Genomic DNA, 21,612 nt, shown 5'->3' with positions numbered 1-21,612 from the left:
GTTTATATAATTAGCATTTGTATTATTAAAAAATATAAGTTTTTAATAGAATTACACTCTGTGTTTGGTAAACAGGCTATGAGGAGAATATGAAGATTTACATTTACTCATTTAGCACATGCTTTAATCCTAAGCGACTTACAAGTGAGGATTTAATTAGCACAGCAAATCATTAGAGTAGCATAAACGATAAAAATTACTAAATCGATAAAACGATAAAAATGACTAAAAATTACTATTTTAATGGTTATTATTTGCCCCTCCAAGCATATGGAGGGACGAGAGTATGTGCTACAGGTGGTTTGTCAAGCCTACTCACCTGCGGAGCACACTGTGGGTTATTTTCACCAACAAGCTAAGTTTATATTCATCATCGTCAATGTAAGCCAGTGTAAAATCTCACATGTGGTACGGAAGGGCATCGCCAGTTTCCCCTGAATGCTGTTGACTAGAAGAATGTGACCTGATCTTCTGGAAATCAGCGATGGGAGAAAACCTGTGAGGAAAAAACATCTGCGTCAGTTATGAAACTCTGCAATCAGCTTTAAATCACTTGTAATTGTAACGCCTGGGTTCACTCGAAGAAGGCACAGGATCGCAGGATTATCAACACACGTATATATTTGTTTACAAAACTTACGGATATTAAATTACAGAAATTTACAGTAAAATAACGGATATTAAATTACAGAAATTTACCGTAAAATAACGGATATTAAATTACAGAAATTTACCGTAAAATAACGGATATTAAATTACAGAAATTTACCGTAAAATAACGGATATTAAATTACAGAAATTTACTGTAAAATAACGGATATTAAACTACAGAAATTTACCGTAAAATAACGGATATTAAATTACAGAAATTTACTGTGAAATAACGGATATTAAATTACAGAAATTTACCGTAAAATAACTGATATTAAATTACAGAAACTTACTGTAAACAACAGATATTAAATTACTGAAATTTACCAGAAAATAACGGATATTAAATTACAGAAATTTACCGTAAAATAACGGATATTAAATTACAGTAATTTACCATAAAATAACGGATATTAAATTACAGAAACTTACCATAAAATAATGGATATTAAATTACAGTAATTTACCGTAAAATAACGGATATTAAATTACAGAAATTTACTGTAAAATATCGGATATTAAATTACAGAAATTTACTGTAAACAACATATATTAAATTACAGTAATTTACTGTAAACAACAGATATTAAATTACAGAAATTTACCGTAAAATAACAGATATTAAATTACAGAAATTTACCGTAAACAACAGATATTAAATTACAGAAATTTACCGTAAAATAACGGATATTAAATTACAGAAATTTACTGTAAAAAACAGATATTAAATTACAGAAATTTACCGTAAAATAACTGATATTAAATTACAGAAATTTACTGTAAAAAACAGATATTAAATTACAGAAATTTATCGTAAAATAACGGATATTAAATTAAAGAAATTTACCGTAAAATAACGGATATTAAATTACAGAAATTTACCGTAAAATAACGGATTTTAAATTACAGAAATTTACCATAAAATAACGGATATTAAACTACAGAAACTTACCATAAAATAACGGATATTAAACTACAGAAATTTACCGTAAAATAACGGATATTAAATTACAGAAACTTACCATAAAATAACGGATATTAAATTACAGAAATTTACCGTAAAATAACGGACATTAAATTACAGTAATTTGCCGTAAAATAACGGATATTAAATTACAGAAATTTACCGTAAAATAACGGATATTAAATTACAGAAACTTACCATAAAATAATGGATATTAAATCACAGAAATTTACCAGAAATTTTAATTTAAGGACATTTCTGGCATTTATTATCCGTTATATTACAGTATAATTCTGTAATTTAACGGCCGTTATTTTACGAGTTTTTTACGGCACCCCAGCTGCTAGAAAAAATTTAACGCCCGTTAAATTACAGACATTTACCATAAAATAACGGATATTAAATTACAGAAATTTACCATAAAATAACGGATATTAAATTACAGAAATTTACCGTAAAATAACGGATATTAAATTACAGACATTTACCATAAAATAACGGATATTAAATTACAGAAATTTACCATAAAATAACGGATATTAAATTACAGAAATTTACTGTAAAATAACGGATATTAAACTACAGAAATTTACAGTAAAATAACGGATATTAAACTACAGAAATTTACAGTAAAATAACGGATATTAAATTACAGAAATTTACCGTAAAATAACGGATATTAAAGTACCAAAATTTACCATAAAATAACGGATATTAAATTACAGAAATTTACCGTAAAATAACGGATATTAAATTACAGAAATTTACCATAAAATAACGGATATTAAATTACAGAAATTTACCATAAAATAACGGATATTAAATTACAGAAATTTACCGTAAAATAACGGATATTAAATTACAGAAATTTACCAGAAATTTTAATTTAAGGAAATTTCTGTAATTTATTATCCGTTATATTATGGTATATTTCTGTAATTTAACGGCCTTTATTTTATGGGTTTTTTACGGCACCCCAGCTACTAGAAAAAAAATCAAGAAAAATAGATTTTGCTAAATATTTGGACAAGAAATAAGAGCATGTTTTACAGTGTATCCACTTTGCAAGGCACTTGCGGTTGTATTACATCAAAGTAAAAAGAGAAACATAGAAAATGTGCAGAGTAGTGGGCCGTGAGGAGCAGGATTGAAAAATGCTGCATTAACAGGACTGACGGTTGTTGAGCTGTGGTGTTTTACCTTTAACCAGTGTGATCGGCCCAAAGTAGTTGACGTCCATGAGCAGTCTGTCCATCTGGAGGGAGAGACTGTGAACAGGAGCCTTCAGCTTCAGGCTGCTGTTGAAGACGAGCACATCCAGACAGCAGAAACACTCCAGGATCTCTGAGATCACCTCAGGAACGCTCTCCATATCACTGAAGTCCAGCTCCACCAGTTTGGGAGGAAACGTCTGAGCGGTAGAGTTGCACAGGATTGGGTTTATACTCACATAAATGATTAGGGTCAAAACCTGTCTGATTGTTTGTGTTGTGGCTGGTAATGTTGCACTCACAAGTGTTGGATCTGATTGACTCGTCAGTTCCTCAGCAAGAGCCTCTAGCTTTTCCCAGTTACTTCCACAAAGGATCAGTCTGGCTCCTCCAGTGTGGAAGAGTTTGGCACATTCTGGAATCAGTCAGAGTTTTTAATAAAATGAGAAATATCTGCAAATATATCAACATGACCAGTCTATTGTGTTAAATGAGCACAGCATATATGGTCCCATTCTGCAGTGTGTTGAAGTAAGTGTCTAATGAAGTGCTGATTGATCATTAATATTGAGCACCAGCTGTAAGCAAAAAGAATCACTGAAGATACAAAAACTGTTGAGCTTCAGAACACCAGAAAAATACAATCAAGTCATATTTGCTAATTATTAACAATGACTTGGTTTTCATAATGTAATTTTGGGGGCGGGTGGCAGGGCGGAGGTTTAGGGAAGGGGTGGGTGGGGTTATCATTTGATCGTCAGACAGTCAGTCAATTGACAGTGGACTCTGGTGGATTTACGTGAGAAGAACAGGTGCGAATGGCACTCGCGAGAGAAATTTGAAATCTCAAAAAGCAGACACAACGACCTCTGATGGATTCGCGGAAACACAACCTGCTAAAAACATAGCTCCAGGGACATATTCAGATATGTATATAGGGCTATGTTTCCAGAATGAGCCTGGGTTGGTTAATGAATACATATTTCATGCAAACGCCACTTCCGCCAAAAATGAGCTAATGACATTGAGTGAATGCTTTAGGCAGGTAGTGCACCATCAACAAATAGATTTGCTTCTAATCATCCAATTTTACCGTAAAATAACGGATATTAAACTACAGAAATTTACAGTAAAATAACGGATATTAAACTACAGAAATTTACAGTAAAATAATGGATATTAAACTACAGAAATTTACAGTAAAATAACGGATATTAAACTACAGAAATTTACAGTAAAATAATGGATATTAAATTACAGAAATTTACCATAAAATAGCAGATATTAAATTACAGAAATTTACTGTAAACAACAGATATTAAATTACAGTAATTTACTGTAAACAACAGATATTAAATTACAGAAATTTACTGTAAACAACAGATATTAAATTACAGAAATTTACTGTAAAATAACGGATATTAAACTACAGAAATTTACAGTAAAATAATGGATATTAAATTACAGAAATTTACCATAAAATAGCAGATATTAAATTACAGAAATTTACTGTAAACAACAGATATTAAATTACAGAAATTTACTGTAAACAACAGATATTAAATTACAGAAATTTACTGTAAAATAACGGATATTAAACTACAGAAATTTACAGTAAAATAACGGATATTAAACTACAGAAATTTACAGTAAAATAATGGATATTAAATTACAGAAATTTACCATAAAATAGCAGATATTAAATTACAGAAATTTACTGTAAACAACAGATATTAAATTACAGAAATTTACTGTAAACAACAGATATTAAATTACAGAAATTTACTGTAAACAACAGATATTAAATTACAGAAATTTACTGTAAACAACAGATATTAAATTACAGAAATTTACTGTAAACAACAGATATTAAATTACAGAAATTTACTGTAAACAACAGATATTAAATTACAGAAATTTACTGTAAAATAACGGATATTAAACTACAGAAATTTACAGTAAAATAACGGATATTAAACGACAGAAGTTTACTGTAAACAACAGATATTAAATTACAGAAATTTACTGTAAAATAACGGATATTAAATTACAGAAATTTACCATAAAATAACGGATATTAAATTATAGAAATTTACTGTAAACAACAGATATTAAATTACAGAAATTTACCGTAAAATAAAGGATATTAAATTACAGAATTATACAGATTTGCTTCTAATCATCCAAATCCCAGCGTCAGCACAATCAGAAATAACAGTTTGTTGGCGAAAGCCGCGAAACGCCACTTGCCTTTGACAGCAAAAGCCGCTATATCCTGAGAACCAATCAGAATCATATGTTTTCAATGTAACGGCGCGCTGATACGCCGGCTTGTATGAAGAGAAAGTTTTATTCCGATTTCGATTTTAATAGACGGAGTTTGATGAACTGAATGAGCCTGTCCGACTGTCAGTGATTGGCAATTTAAAATGTCCCTTAACTCAAACTCTGTGCATTATAAGAAAAAGAAAACCCAGTGTGCAGTCAGAAGTGTAGCATGCATTCATTATGTTTTATCTGAAATAAACCTTTTTTCAAAAGAGCTGGTCTGATTGTTCAGTGCAGAGCAGTACCGTTTCCAACTGTTGACAGTGAATCTGTAATCAGCACTACTTTGTTCCTGACAGTTGTCTTGGCCAGATGGCTGAGTATCAGTGTGTAGAGATAAAAGACAGCAGCTGCGAGCAGAACCGCCGACAGCACAAGCCAAGCCCAGGACACATCCAGCCTCTGAGAGAGACCAAAAAACACAACAATACAAATACATCCATACAGTTTGATGGAATGACAGCAGAAAAGTGAAAATGAGTCCGATAACTGCTCACCCTAATGTCACTCCAAACCAGAACCATTGTTTCTCTATTAAAATCCATATATTTTAATCCCTGCTGATAAATAAACAGTATAGGGGGGTAAGGTATGTTTGATGCTGGAATTGCTGGTTCCAAAGCTAGTCTTGCTAGTCTTAATGGTGGTCCTGTTGGTCTTAATGCTAGTCTTGCTGGTCTTAATGGTGGTCTTGCTGGTCTTAATGCTGGTCTTACTGGTCTTAATGGTGGTCCTGCTGGTCTTAATGCTAGTCTTGCTGGTCTTAATGGTGGTTTCACTGGTTTTTATTCTGGTCTTAATGCTGGTCATAATGGTGGTCTTGCTGGTCCTAATGCTGGTCTTAATGGTGGTCTTGCTGGTCTTAATGCTGGTCATAATGGTGGTCTTGCTGGTCTTAATGCTTGTCCTGTTGCGCTTAATGCTAGTCTTGCTGGTCTTAATGGTGCTCTTGCTGGTCTTACTGGTTTTAATGGTGGTCCTGCTGGTCTTAATGCTAGTCTTGCTGGTCTTATATGGTGGTCTTGCTGGTTTTTATGCTGGTCTTAATGCTGGTCATAATGGTGGTCTTGCTGGTCTTAATGGTGGTCTTTCTGGTCTTAATTCTAGTCTTGCTGGTCATAATGGTAGTCTTGCTGGTCTTAATGCTGGTCTTGGTTTTAATGGTGGTCCTGCTGGTCTTAATGCTAGTCTTGCTGGTCTTAATGATGGTCTTGCTGGTTTTTATGCTGGTCTTAATGCTGGTCTTTATGCTGGTCATAATGGTGGTCTTGCTGGTCTTAATGCTGGTCTTGCTGGTTTTAATGGTGGTCTTGCTGGTCTTAATGCTAGTCTTGCTGGTCTTAATGGTGGTCTTGCTGGTTTTTATGCTGGTCTTAATGGTGGTCTTGCTGGTCTTAATGGTGGTCTTTCAGGTCTTAATTCTAGTCTTGCTGGTCATAATGGTGGTCTTGCTGGTCTTAATGCTAGTCTTGCTGGTTTTAATGGTGGTCCTGCTAGTCTTAATGCTAGTCTTGCAGGTCTTAATGGTGGTCTTGCTGGTTTTTATGCTGTCTTAATGCTGGTCTTTATGCTGGTCTTAATGGTGGTTTTGTTGGTCTTAATGCTGGTCTTGCTGGTTTTAATGGTGGTCCTGCTGGTCTTAATGCTGGTCTTTATGCTGGTCTTAATGGTGGGCTTGCTGGTCTGTCGCATTGAGACCAGCAAGACCAGTATACCAGCATCAAAACATACTGTAGCTTACCAGCATTTGCTGTATTTTTTCAGCAGTGATGACATGAATATACTGTAACTCTTTTCCACAGGACACTGTATATATAAAACTGTGTTGCAACCGAGCAGTTCAATTTTCCTCAAAAAGGTTTAAATAAATTCAAGGTAGTTCAATTGACTTAAATAATAAAAAAAGTCACACCAGCCTGGAAAAACTGAGTAAATAATGCCAATTTTTTAGATTTTTGTAAACAGTTTGCTTCAATGCTTGTTAAATAACTTGTCATTTCTCACCATAATGTCAGTCATTCCCATATTGATGGTGTTTCAGTAACGTTGGACCTTAAACAATAGGGGGAAATGTACATTAATATGAATTAAAGCCATTCCTTGATTGACATGATCAATTATCAAACTCAAATTTCAGATTAATTTTGCCAACATTCAAAACATTAAGAGATCACTTAAAAATTGTTAACTTCTCTGTTTCAGCGATTTTTTAAATAGCATTATTTTTGTTTTGTTTTGCAGAAAACTGATTTCTTTTCAATCTAAAATGTCAATTAAATTGTAAAAAGTTCAAAATATCTGTAAATTCTCAGTTTTCTGTATTTATGGGACCATCTATAGGCATTATGGGACCTTAAGATTTCTCACAACACCTTTTAATCTTTAAAAGTTCGAAAAAAAGTGATTGTTATTGACATTTTTAATAGTTTAAAGTGATTTATTGTCTGGGTTGATGTTGTACGTTACGCTACAAAAACCTTGAAATGAACTGCAGCACATTTTCTGTTATTTTACAGAGTTATTTCCCCATATGTTATTCCTTAATGATCATATTAATTAAAACGACTAAAATGTCAATAAAAGTCACTTTGTTTAACTGTAGAGTTGATTTTTCAACATTAAAAGTCGACAGAGCAGACCTCAACATCCCATAATGCAACTCAGAACCGCAAATGAACAGAAAACAATCACAAAATATGCAAACTGTTCATTAGCTGATATTTTTATAGTGTACCAAAGAGGGTCTGCACCAGTGGTGTAGTCCTTGCTAAATGCACTTATACTCAGTATGCCTACTTTTTTCCACAAGCTGTTTGGGTATTACCACTTCTGAGGATCAATAATTGCATATACCCTCGGTATACTCACTTATTTTTCTGATTAAACTTCCCTAATTTTAGTTTATTATTAAAAATTCTTACTTAAAAAAAAAAAAAATAAAAAAAAAAAAATATATATATATATATATATATATACATATATATATATATATATATATATATATATATATATATATATATATATATATATATGTATGTATGTATGTATATATATTTATGATTCTTAGCTATATATATACACACATACATATATATATATATATATATATATATATATATATATATATATATATATATATATATATATATATATATATATATATATATATATATATACACATACATACATACACACACATATATATGATGAAGGCCTTCCTGTTATTCATTAACCTGTGATTCATTCAATAAATTGTGTGCAGACTTTCTTTTGTAATTGAAATAACTTGGTCACAGCACCAAATTTATCTGGAAGAGCATTGTAATTTACATTTGGGTGACTCTCAAAAAGTTAAAGATAACAAAAAAATGCAGATTTCAGATTTATTTAAGACCATGTTGTATCTTCAGCAGTGTTTAAAGGCAATGTTTAGTTGAACACCTAACAGTGTACCATTTATATTTGAATCTTGATCAGTTGTTATGTTCATTTCTGTGCTTTCTGTATCTTGTTTGGGTCATAATGAACCCAAAAGTATAATGAGGGTGAAATAGTTGTGGAGTAAAAACCTCTATAAAGTCTATCGGGATGGTTTAATGGACACTCTGTGTTCACAGCATTTACAGCATGCTGACTGAGAAGATCTCTAAATATATTCCAGCCTAGAATTAGCATTGCAGAGCTAACTGAGGAACAAAACAAACTAGATAATGTTCAGTCAGACATCATTAACAGCACTGAAGGAACATGTTTTAAAGACAGAAAACATCAAATCAACACAAATAAACCCATTCAACACAACTAATCTATGCTTATATGTTATAAACAATACTTAATCACTTACCACAAACATGGGTTTATAAGCTTCTGTAGTTGTTTAGCATTAGCATCTGTGGTTGTGAGTGTCTTTACTTCTCTGTGCCTTACAAAGCTCTGCACACACACACACACATGGTCTGAGTGCTTTAATTAGATCACAGCTGAAGCTGCCGTGTATACATAGCAACCTGTGAGTCAGTGAGTTTCTACAAAGCTTTACAGTAGCTGTGTATTTCATAAGTATTTTATTATATTATAGTACTTCCATTTAAGCAGTGCCCAAAACATTTTGGCTGACTCTTAAAAGCATCAAGAGCTAATCAGTATTCTCATGGTGTCATTTTTTTTATAAACCCACTGGAATGTCATACCTCTGTCAAGACCTGTACATATTTGCTATTTTAGTTTCCTTCTAAAGTAAACACCGAGGCTGTAAAATACCAGCAACCAAAGCCCCTTTCCATATGAATTATGACTACAAGTCATATTAATAAACTTTAATGAATGAATTCACTCAAGCAGCGTCTCAAATCGCACACTTATGCACTATTCTACGCCATTTTGTAGTATAAATAGTGTAAGTAGTGTGTTCACATTGAAAACTCTAAAAATAATAGGTGCACTTTAATTACCCAGATGATGCACTCATTCAGCCGGTAAAATGAAGTATGGTATTATGGACACTTCACGCACTCAACGACCGCAGGTTTGCTCAGGTAGCGGAAGGGGCGGAGCTATCGGGCGCACATGTTGGATAACTTTATTTATTTTGGATGCTGAAAGCAAAATTCGTTATTATTCGGTTATACGCATCATCCCTAAATATTTGCCATATTATATGTTATTTAATGTGATGGGGGCAGCATGGTGGCTCAGTGGTTAGCACTGTCGCCTCACAACATGAAGGTCACTGGTTCAAGTCCCGACTGGGTCAGTTGGCATTTCTGTGTGGAATTTCTGTGTGGACCAAACACATGCGGTACAGGTGAATTGAATAAACTCAATTGGCCATAGTGTATGAGCGTGTGTGAATGAGTGTGTATGGGTGTTTCCCAGTGCTGGGTTGCAGCTTGAAGGCCATCCGCTGCATAAAACATATGCTGGATTAGTTGACGGTTCATTCCTGTGTGGCGACCTCTAAAATAGAGACTAAGCCAAAGGAAAATGAATGAATGAATATAATATGATGACCAAAAGCGTTATTTGTTTCTTTTCCAAAGATTGTCCATATGTTAAACTAAAAGTTTGAAGATGTAGAATAACTAATTGCCTACTTCGTATTAGTTAAATAAATAACAAACTAATTGAGAAGACACTGTCCTCATGAATATGGTATGCTGTCCTCAATAACCCAATCGCATCTGGATGCAGCCTTTATGATGCAAGCTGAGATTCACCCTGATGATCCCTCGGTTCCAGCTCGCATCTCAGCCTGTCTGTCAGACATTTCACACTGGATTAAAGATCATCATCTTCAGCTCAACCTCACGAAAACGGAAATGCTTGAAGTTTCTGCCAACCCGACTCTACACCATAACTTTTCAATCCAGATGGATGGGGAAACCATTACTGCATCCAAAATGGTAAAAAGCCTTGGAGTAACAATTGATGACAACTAAACTTCTCTGACCACATTTCTAGAACTGCTCGATCTTGCAGATTCGCACTCTATAACATCAGAAAGGTCCGACCCTTCCTATCTGAACATACAGCTCAACTCATTGTTCAGGCTCTTGTTCTCTCCAAACTGGACTATTGCAACTCTCTACTAGCCGGGCTTCCAGCTAATTCTATCAAACCTCTTCAGCTGCTTCAGAACGCAGCAGCACGAGTGGTCTTTGATGAACCCAAAAGAGCACATGTCACTCCGCTACTCACCCATTTGCACTGGCTGCCAGTTGCTGCTCGCGTCAAATTCAAATCTCTGATGTTTGCTTACAAAGCGACCTCTGGCTTTGCTCCTTCTTATCTGCTCTCACTTCTGCAGATGTATGTGCCCTCCAGAAACTTGCGTTCTGTGAATGAACGTCGTCTCGTTGTTCCATCCCAAAGAGGGAAGAAATCACTTTCCCGAACTCTCACATTCAATCTGCCCAGTTGGTGGAATGAACTCCCTAACTACATCAGAACAGCCGAGTCACTTGCTGTCTTCAAGAAACGACTAAAAACTCAACTGTTTAGTCTCCACTTTCCTTCCTAATCTGTAACTGCCTCTCTGGCTATACCACTAACTGTACTCTCTCTCTCTCTCTCAAAAAAAAAAATACTAATGCTCAGCTTCTTAGACTTTACACACCTGAAACTTGTCTATAGCACTTGTTCACTGCTGCTCTTATAGTTGTGTAAATTGCTTCCTTGTCCTCATTTGTAAGTCGCTTTGGATAAAAGCATCTGCTAAATGACTAAATGTAAATGTCTAAATGTAAATGCATCACTCTGCGATGCAATGTCAGACACAATGCACTCTATGGAGTGAGTGATGTCACTGTGACGGGTAGGGTTAGGGGTGGGGTTAGGTGAGCGTATTAAAAAGCATTGGATGCAGCTCAGATTGCACTGCACCAGGTCTGCATCCAGACCCCTCTCCAATATCCTGACCACACTATGGGTGTTATGATCACCAGCGGTCTAGCGGCTAATATGCCGCAAATATGACAATATCTGTAGAGAATTACATTACATAAAATGCATCGCTTACTGTACAAATCATCAGTATATAAACAAATACGTTAGTATAATACACATTAGCATAAAGACACTAAACATGAATTATGATGACATTAAAATCATCCAATAGTTGCAGCGATATTCATAAAAGTGGTTATTTAATTATGCACAATGTAACAGAAATAATTACATAAATCAAACACAGTCCAAACTCACAAGAACATTTACACCTTCATTATAAACCACATTGTGTCCGTGATTCATCTGATATTGGTCTAGAATAAGTGATTGTTTTCTGCTCTTCCTGATGTTCATCTGCATAAAACAGACACCAATGAAGAGCAGCGAGAAGTGAATTATGACCTGAAGTGGATGCAGTGAACCATCACACACACACACACACACACACACACACACACACACACACACACGCACACACACACACACACACACACACACACATGCTCAGGAGACACCTGTTAGCTCAGCAAGGTTTATGTAAATGACTGTGAAACTGAGGCGGGCGTCTCTTTTAGTGTCTCTACAGTCTTAAAGTTTCTCTCTCTGATCATCTCAGCTTTATTCTTCAGCACTGCTCATCTTTACACGTCACAGACACCAAATCACAAGATGATCTCAATATTCTGCTCTGTCTGCACTCTTCTGACCTGTGAGTTTCCTCATGTCTGATGGACAGTTTAAAGTGTTGGACACACGATCTCATGTAAAGCTTGTGTTTGTTCTGCAGGTGTCAGTGGGGTGACTGTAGTGACTCAGAGTCCAGTAATCACAGTCAGTAAAGGACAAACCGCTGAACTGGACTGTAATCTGGGGATTGATGCTGCTGCTAGATGGTACAAACAGACTCCAGCAGGAGTTCCTCAGTATATATTAAGATTTTATCATGGCTGGAGTTCACCTAACTATGGATCTGGTTTCTCTGCTCCTAAATTCACATCAACATCTTCATCTAGATCAGATTATAGTCTGATCATCAGTAATGTGGCTGTGAGTGATTCTGCAGTGTATTACTGTAAGACATATGACAGCTCTGTTAGTGAGTTCGTATCACAGTGATTCACATCATGACAAAAACCTCCTCACTGTCACATTCACTTCTGCTTTTAGACAACGGATGATCAGAGCTCAACTTCACATCTAGGATTAATAACCAATCACAGATTCTGCAATTTCACTGCATTATATTTCACTGTATCATTAAAATAAATATTTAATTACTTTTAATGAAGATTATGTTGTCATGCAATAATAAACAGAACATCCAGGCTGATCTTTCCATATAATGACAAATAACAACAACAAAAAAGATGGAAAACAGTTACTGATGTGATATAGTCAGTTTTATCAGTAGTTTGTGTAATACTGTACATAGGCATGCTTCATTCATATTTTCATATGTGCAGATAAATAAGTAATAATTAATGATTGAGATATGTGTTAGGTGTGTTAGTGATAATGATTGGATTCTGGTTTATTCAGTAATCTGTGATGGGCTACTTCAACAGACATGCAATTCTCAAAGACAACCTATGTTTGTTATACAATATGGTGAATTGGACCAAACGGTAACAAATATCTGACAAACCCTGAGCTGTCAGTGAGGAGTGTGCAGTGTGTGTGACAGTAATAATGAACTGATCTAGAGGGTGAGTTTAACCCTGTCAACAATTAATCATTTAATCACCTTTCTAACTTATATAATAATACTATATAATATATAATAATACTGTTAGCAGAATAACACTGACTAGTGTTGATTTAACTCCAGAGACTCGGCTGTGAACTCTGACATAAAGCATATGACACATTAGATGAAGCAGTTGGTGTTTGCTGATGGAGTGATTGTCTGAAGTGTAGAGCTCCTCCCTCTGTCAGAGTTTCTCTTCTCTATATGAGCGTCTCCTTCTCTCTGATTGTCTTCACGTCTCTAAACTCAAACTGCTCCACACAGGCCAGATCATGCTGATCATCTTCTACTGCTCTCTCCTCACTCTTCTGTCATGTAAGTCACACATTTGACTGCAGACATGCCGATCTCTCAGGAGAGACGACAGATTCATCACATTCATATTATTGATTATTATTTTACAGGTGTCAGATGTGCGAAAGTGCTCACTCAGAAACCCTCCATAATGACTGAAGACAAGGGGAGATCTGTGACTCTGGACTGTAATATTGAAAGGGAGGAGAGTAATTTTGTCAGCTGGTATAAACAGACTCCAAACGCAGCTCCTCAGTTTGTGTTGAGATATTATCATACTCACAGCTCACCTGGTGCATATGGGGATGGTTTTACCTCCAGCCGCTTCACATCTAAAGCTCAGTCTAGTATTGACTATAGTCTGATCATCAGTAATGTGGCTGTGAGTGATTCTGCAGTGTATTACTGTAAGACATGGGACAGCTCAGCTAGTGAGTTCGTATCACAGTGATTCACATCATGACAAAAACCTCCTCACTGTAATATTCACTTCTGCTTCTGGACAGCAGATGTTACTGTAAGAGCTCGACTTCACATTCACAGTGAATGAAAAACAGATCATTTAAGTCCTGTAATTTAATTAGTCTTTTAATTTGTCTTTATTTGTGTGCTGTTTGGATCTGGACAGTTCCTGACTCAGTTTATATAGCAGTATCTGCACATTAAAGGGACTCATCCTTTATTGCAAAGACAGACAATCAAAGTGAGTATAAACATGTAATAATGATTACAGGACTGTACAAACATTGGTCATTCTCTGTGTGTCCTACACAATACAGGTGTAACATCCTTTAAGGTTCATATATTTGATCATGACTAGTGCAGTATATCACTAACCTCTCTAATGCTAGTGTTGAACTGGATCTCACTGGTGAGAGTTTTAAAATCTCTTAATTTTCAAAAGCAAAGTTTTAGACATTAATACATCCTAAATTCACTGAAATATTGTGTTGTAGGACTAAAACCAATTTAAATAGGTCTTAATATTGTAATATATGTAACACGGGGAGTGACAGAGATGACGTTAGGATCCAAATGCAGGTTTATTCGGTAGTCAGGCAAGCAAGGGTCAACACCGGTGCAAACGGATGAATAAAGGCAAATCCAGAATCGTAGTCACTATAACAGGCGAGAGGTCGGAAGGCAGGCAGAGATCCGAGACAAACAAACAAACTTAGCAAAGGACAAAACACGGAGAAACAAAACTAAGGAAATTGTGTTGAATTGTCACTTTACAGGTAAACAAGACTCAGCCAGGAACTGAGTGTGTGTGCTGCTAAAGTAGTGTGTGTGATTAGTCCAGAAGCAGCATCAGCTGTTAGAGTCTAATCAGTGGAGACTTGGAGCAGGTGTGTGTGTGTTGCATGACTGAATATGTAGTCAATAAATTGTAGTCCATGTGAACGCGTGTGAGATCCAGCGATCTTGGGAGTATGATCGCTGGTGATCGTGACAATATAAAACTACTTAATTGGGCCGACACACATCCAGTCACTAACATTCCATCGCAATAAGAGTTTGTTTATTTATTAACTCTTTTTACTGATATGGTGTAATTATCTTCCTCACAATAACATTTGTTTTATATGTTTTAACTGGGCCATTAGAAAAAATCCTTAACGTTTAGCCTTGTCTAAGTCTAAAATTTCCTTCATAATGGTTTTAAAAAGGTCTTTAAAAGTCTTAAATTGGATGTGATGAAATTAGAAACCCTGAAACTGCTCAGAGAGATTTGTTGAGCCCTTATGATGAATTTATGGCATTTGTTCTTATTTTGGGTGAATTTTTGCTCCAGATGTTAATTTTCAACAGTGTGGTATCAAGATTTCAACATGTGACATCACAAATTACATCATTAAATGTCTTTATATAACTCTAATATCAGTGATTACCACAGTTAATTATTAGTACAAGTTCCTGTCTAAACCTTTAGTAGTTCAGCTTTGAGCTTCAGTTACTGGAGAAATCCTGAGAAATGAAGTCTGTTTCACACACTGCTCCACACGACTGAATAATCAGACTATTCTGAATCTACATTTCTGACTTCATTTATTATTTTGTGTCTCCGAGTGAAGAATTAGTTTCTTCTTTTACTGAACTTGACAGCTTTAGACGGCTTCTTCATCTTCTGCTCCTCAATTCAGTCATTGTGAAGTGAAGCTCAGTTTAGAAGAGCTGAGAGTCAGAGCACAGGAGACCCGGGTCTGATCCTTACTGAAGTCAGATCCTCACAGCACATCTTCACCCCTGCAGATACAGAACAAACTCACTAAAACATTTACACCTTCATTATAAACCACAGCTGGAGAAGATTATGTGTGGGATTCATCTGATACTGGTCTAGAATTAGTGATTGTTTTCTGCTCTTCCTGATGTTCATCTGCATAAAACAGACATCAATGAAGAGCAGCGAGAAGTGAATTATGACCTGAAGTAGATGCAGTGAACCATCACACACACACACACACACACACACACACACACACACACACACACACACACACACACACACACACACACACACACACACACACACACACACACACACACATGCTCAGGAGACACCTGTTAGCTCAGCAAGGTTTATGTAAATGACTGTGAAACTGAGGCGGGCGTCTCTTTTAGTGTCTCTACAGTCTTAAAGTTTCTCTCTCTGATCATCTCAGCTTTATTCTTCAGCACTGCTCATCTTTACACGTCACAGACACCAAATCACAAGATGATCTCAATATTCTGCTCTGTCTGCACTCTTCTGACCTGTGAGTTTCCTCATGTCTGATGGACAGTTTAAAGTGTTGGACACACGATCTCATGTAAAGCTTGTGTTTGTTCTGCAGGTGTCAGTGGAGTGACTGTAGTGACTCAGAGTCCAGTAATCACAGTCAGTAAAGGACAAACCGCTGAACTGGACTGTAATCTGGGGACTGTGACTGATTCTGGTGCTAGATGGTACAAACAGACTCCAGCAGGAGTTCCTCAGTTTGTGTTATACTTCTATCATGGCTGGAGTTCACCTAGCTATGGATCTGGTTTCTCTGCTCCTAAATTCACATCAACATCTTCATCTACATCAGATTATAGTCTGATCATCAGTAATGTGGCTGTGAGTGATTCTGCAGTGTATTACTGTAAGACGTGGGACGGCTCTGTTGATGAGTTCGTATCACAGTGATTCACATCATGACAAAAACCTCCTCACTGTCACATTCACTTCTGCTTTAGATAACAGATGATCAGAGCTCAACTTCACAGATTAATAGCACATCACAGAAATGTCACTCCGTCACTAAATATATATTAAAGTAAAGTCTGTCATCATGAAATAATAAACAGAAGATCCAGACTGATCGGTCCATATACTGAACAATAAGAGTCTGATCAGACACTGTAGTTACTAATGTGATATTGTCACTAATGAAGCCATAAAACACCTTGTTAATAATAAAGGAAACTCTCCTCTGAAGTATATTAGTTCTGAAATGTAATTTGTGCTTGAATATATCCATATCTCTTATTGTTTCATGCTGATTTTGTGCTGTTTGGAGTCTCTACAGTCTATTTCAGCTGCTGAACAACAACAAGCATGAATGAGATTGTGTTTAAAGCACTTGAACACACAGCAGATACGACTGATATGAAGAGTAAAGCAGGAGTGTGTGTGTGTGTGTGTGTGTGTGTGTGTGTGTGTGTGTGTGTGTGTGTGTGTGTGTGTGAATGAAACATTTCTCCATGAATGAAGTGTGTACAGCACACAGTGAGCTGAGCTTGAGTGAGTCTTTCACTTCTGTTTGTGTGTCTTCACAGACTGAGGAGGTTTTTGTACGGCTGAACATATCAAATCTTTCACTGTGGTATTCGGACAAGGAACTAAACTCATTGTGACGGGTAAGTAATCGCTCTACTGTATTACTCTTCATCTGATTCATGTTTAATATATTGATCTGTGCTATATAGTCCGTTTTATTAGTAGACTGTTAACGAAGCATGTTGTAGATTTAGAGTTAAACACATTTCAGTTCAGTATTTTCTTGCTACTCAAGCATCAAACCTTGAAATATACTTTCTCCTAAAGTTTAACGCTCAACTACAAGTGTTTTCAGTCTGGATGTGTTTTATATCAGTGATCACTCTACTGGGCTGGTCAAGTCATTGTAGATCATCTTTATTTAGTTCAATTTACTTTGTTAGTCATGCTTTTTCCATTAAGTTATTTAGATAAACATTCAAAAGAATAATAAAAATCACTGCAGATTTAACCTTAAATTTACTGATTGTGTGTGAAATGAGCTTTATTATTATTATTATTATTATTATTATTATTATTATTATCATCATCATTGAACCACTCTTATGCTATGATTTTAAGAAACGTTCAGAATTATTTTGAATGCAACTTTATTTAATTAATCAATAAAATAAAGTTTATTTGAACTTGAAAATCAAGTATTTATTTATTTATTTACTAATTGGTTAAAATCTAATAAAAAAAGAGGCGAATGCCTTTGAAATGACAAATAGTTTCTGTTTTTAAGGAATTAATTTCGCCACTATTATATTTCTTAAATGTTGTAAGAGTCCTCACAACTACAGCGTGTCTCAAAAAAATCCAAGCAAAATTAATGAAGTCAGAATTTCGTCAAAATTCATCCCACTTTAATTATATTTTGTAATTAGATTGCATTTTTCACCAGTAAGTAATTCAATCCACCTTTTGTCCAGTTTTTAATCGGAAATTCATGAAGAAAACGTGAAGCACTGTAGCCTTTCAGTTATCCTAAACGTTTGATCAAACTCTTATCTTCAATCCAAAACACCATTTTACGTGAGCCTTACGCAGTATTTAGAAATAAAAGCGTCATTATTACGCCGTCATTACGTCAACACCAAGGAAAGTAAATAAAAGGATTATTCTAATGCACAGATTGTGCTGCTATTCCTGTACGAAATGTACTCATTCTTCTTCCTGTGGGACGATTAGCAGTCTGATTTTTGTATGATACAGTATATTAATGCTTGATTTTTTTTAAGGACATGGTGTATAGTCATTATTGATGTTGTGGGGACATTAATTGTGTCTTCATGAGGTTAACGGCTCATATCACACAGAATAAGGTATTTTGAAAACTGTCTCCTGTAAGGGTTGGGTTTAGGGGTAGGGTTGGGTATAAATATACAGTTAGTACAGTATAAAAATCATTACATCCGTGGAGAGTCCCCATAAATATAGCTGTACAAGTGTGTGTGATGTTGGTGTGTGTTGTAGACGCTGCCGCTGCTCCTCCTGTGCTGACCATCCTCCGTCCATCATCCAGAGAAGAGCTGAGCTCCAGTAAAGTCACTCTGCTGTGTCTGATCGATCACATGTCTGTGGCTTTGGCTGATGTGCGTTGGCTTGTGAACGGGAACTCAGTTACTGAAGGCGTCTTCACTGGCTCTGCTGAACAGCAGCCTGATCACAAATTCAAGAGCAGCAGTTCTTTAACCATCCAGAGCTCCGAGTGGGACAAAGACGAAGAGCTGATATGTGAAGCCACTGTGGCCTCAAAAACCAGCCGTGCAAGCATCAGGAAATCTGAATGCAGCGACTGAACCTGGAGAAGCTGATGTGGTCTTCTACTGTTATCAGAGCTAATCATATCTCTTGCTGTAGTGGGATTGAAATCATCAATATAGAGAGTGTTCAAATAAAGCCTCGTCATTTTCTGATGATCTTTTGCCTTTAATGTTGATGTGAGCTGATTTACAACTGTTTTAATAAACTGCATCTTCAACAAACTTTGTCTTTGTGTTTATTGTGCAGAGGAATGAAGAGATTGAACCTTTCAAACTGAATGAACTGCTGTCAAGATGAAGTCAAGATTGACTTTTACAATCAATGAGGGAATAAAGAATGAAAATCTGACTATAAAAAACCAAGGGCGTAGGTTTGCACTTGTCATTGGTGGAGAGAGATGAATCAAACAATATATATATTGCTATTATCTATTTAAACGCTATTAAAATATACTAATAATTAATCCTCTCTTTGTACAAACTATTAAGTTTTAGGCCTGTAGCTAAGGGGGGTTCGGGTGGTTCGAAAGACCAAAAGTTGGATTATTATTATTATTATTGAATTTTCCTTATTATTCAAATGGCCAAATTCTGACTAATGTAAGTTGAATGTACTGGCCAGTTTGTTATTATTATAATAAATGCACACATAAAATAGTGTGGTAAACAATTTGACAATTTGCGTGGTTATGATAACCATCCGACTGTAACGAATGTGATAGATTACCATTCACCCGTCCACCAGAAGGAGCTCTCTCCCGAATATTGACTGGGTACTTCCTCGGTGGTACTTCCTGGTAGCCACCATATATAAGCACACTGTTTATGTCTGTTCCTTGCGAAGTATTGCCAGTTCCACTGCCTTACCAAGCAGTTTCCTGCTGTTGTGTTTGTCATTGTGTTATGACATTTTTGACTACTGCTTTTTTGGACTTTGGACTCTGCCTTGTTTACTTTTTCGGACTGCCTCTTTGTTTGCTTGACTTAGCCTGATTTAGGATTACGATTCTGCCTTTGGTTGATGTTCGCTGTTTACTTAATAAACCTCCAGCGTTTGGATTCAATCAGCCTCCATGTCTTCACCTACGGCTCCCTCACACCGACAAGCTAATACAGCAAAAAATTGTTCTTAATGTCACTAAAATGCAATATTTACACCTCATAATTAAATAGAAAATCAAATAACTGCACAAAGGCTTTTTCATTAAAACAAAATAGCCCCCCGTTTCAATAAGCTGGCCACAGGCCTGATAGAGTAATGTTTACTAATGTAAAGTTTATGAACTGACAGAGAGAGTTTAATGAAGAGATCTGTTTATATTAGCCATAGTGCAAATGAAACATATCATCAATATTACGCCTATACACAGGCTGTATTTTTATGCCAAATAGTTTCGACTGAAATTGGACGTGCTACTCTGAGAGATTAGGAGAACTAGCCGGGATCATACTTTAGCTGTTTATTCTGCAGTTAGTTTTCAGGGTATATTATTCACAGACTATATCAGTCTGCTATACAGCGATAGACTGCGTCAGGAGCATTAACGGCATTATCTTGATGGACTCATTCAGCGAACTTGCGTTTAGCCTGTGTGACTTACACTTGTGTTGAAAAACCGTACTCTAGCACGGGGAAAAAACAATCCCGCCCCTTTTCGCAGTGCCGCACGACAGAATTTCGCACACACAAAGCCCAGTGTGACCGCAGCTTTAACCAGCCTGATCTCACGAGAAAACGTAAGTGTTTCACGTTTTGTCAGTTTAGTGGCTAATAGGGTATATGTCGAACGTCACGTGACCAAACCGGATCCCTGGGTAGAACACTTCCGCTCATCGCCAGTTCATATGCGCCATCGGTTTGTTATTGACAGTAGTAAGTAGTGTTTTATACGTTATATAATAACTGATCCAAAGATATGCGGTACAGGTGAATTGGTTTGGCTAATTTGTCTGTAGTGTATGAGTGGGTATGGATGTTTCCCAGAGATGGGTTGCAGCTGGAAAGGCATCCGCTGCGTAAAACATGTGCTGGATAAGTTGGCGGTTCATTCCGCTGTGGTGACCCCAGATTAATAAAGAGACTAAGCCGAAAAGAAAATGAATGACCTCAAATAAGGATGTGAATCTCCAAATGAACAATAAGGCAATAAAAAGATTAACCACAAATGAAGAGAGATCTGGGTTCTGGTTTGCGCTCCAGTGAATGTTTCAGTTCTGCGTCTTTCGCCTCTGAAACTGCAGGAGGTTTTTGTACGAGTGAAAATGAGAAATGACTCACTGTGGTCTTCGGCCAAGGAACAAAACTGAACGTCATCGGTGAGTACATCTGAATTAATATTTTACTGTTCGCTTAACCTGATTTAGTTTATATTAGGCCATTCAAACACAAATATATTCATCTTAAATTAATTTCTCAC

General features: G+C 36.0%; 2 protein-coding genes across 2 annotated transcripts in view; one reads left to right on the top strand and one right to left on the bottom strand.

Annotated features, from left to right (window-relative positions):
• The window catches only part of dhrs7ca (dehydrogenase/reductase (SDR family) member 7Ca), a 13,782-nt gene extending 4,683 nt beyond the window's left edge, over positions 1-9,099 (bottom strand). Inside the window, exons 1-6 of the mRNA XM_056454324.1 lie at positions 8,999-9,099; positions 7,159-7,206; positions 5,400-5,556; positions 3,129-3,241; positions 2,816-3,026; positions 404-496 (exon numbers count right to left, since the gene is read on the bottom strand). Coding sequence (XP_056310299.1) covers positions 404-496; positions 2,816-3,026; positions 3,129-3,241; positions 5,400-5,556; positions 7,159-7,179 — 595 coding nt within the window. The 5' untranslated portion in view covers positions 7,180-7,206; positions 8,999-9,099. The remainder of the gene's footprint in view (positions 1-403; positions 497-2,815; positions 3,027-3,128; positions 3,242-5,399; positions 5,557-7,158; positions 7,207-8,998) is intronic.
• A 7,164-nt stretch (positions 9,100-16,263) lies between these two features.
• Positions 16,264-19,400, top strand: igl1c1 (immunoglobulin light 1 constant 1). The gene is made up of 4 exons (XM_056454332.1): positions 16,264-16,401; positions 16,480-16,794; positions 17,489-17,527; positions 18,906-19,400. Exons 1-4 carry the CDS (start codon positions 16,362-16,364, stop codon positions 19,229-19,231), a joined length of 720 nt encoding a protein of 239 aa, XP_056310307.1. The 5' UTR covers positions 16,264-16,361; the 3' UTR covers positions 19,232-19,400.
• Positions 19,401-21,612: the final 2,212 nt, after the last annotated feature.

This window comes from Danio aesculapii, chromosome 3 (assembly GCF_903798145.1).
Source record: "Danio aesculapii chromosome 3, fDanAes4.1, whole genome shotgun sequence".
NCBI classification, from domain to species: Eukaryota; Metazoa; Chordata; class Actinopteri; order Cypriniformes; family Danionidae; genus Danio; species Danio aesculapii.
Note: the sequence above shows the minus strand (reverse complement) of the source record. Positions and strands in the feature narration are given on the sequence as shown.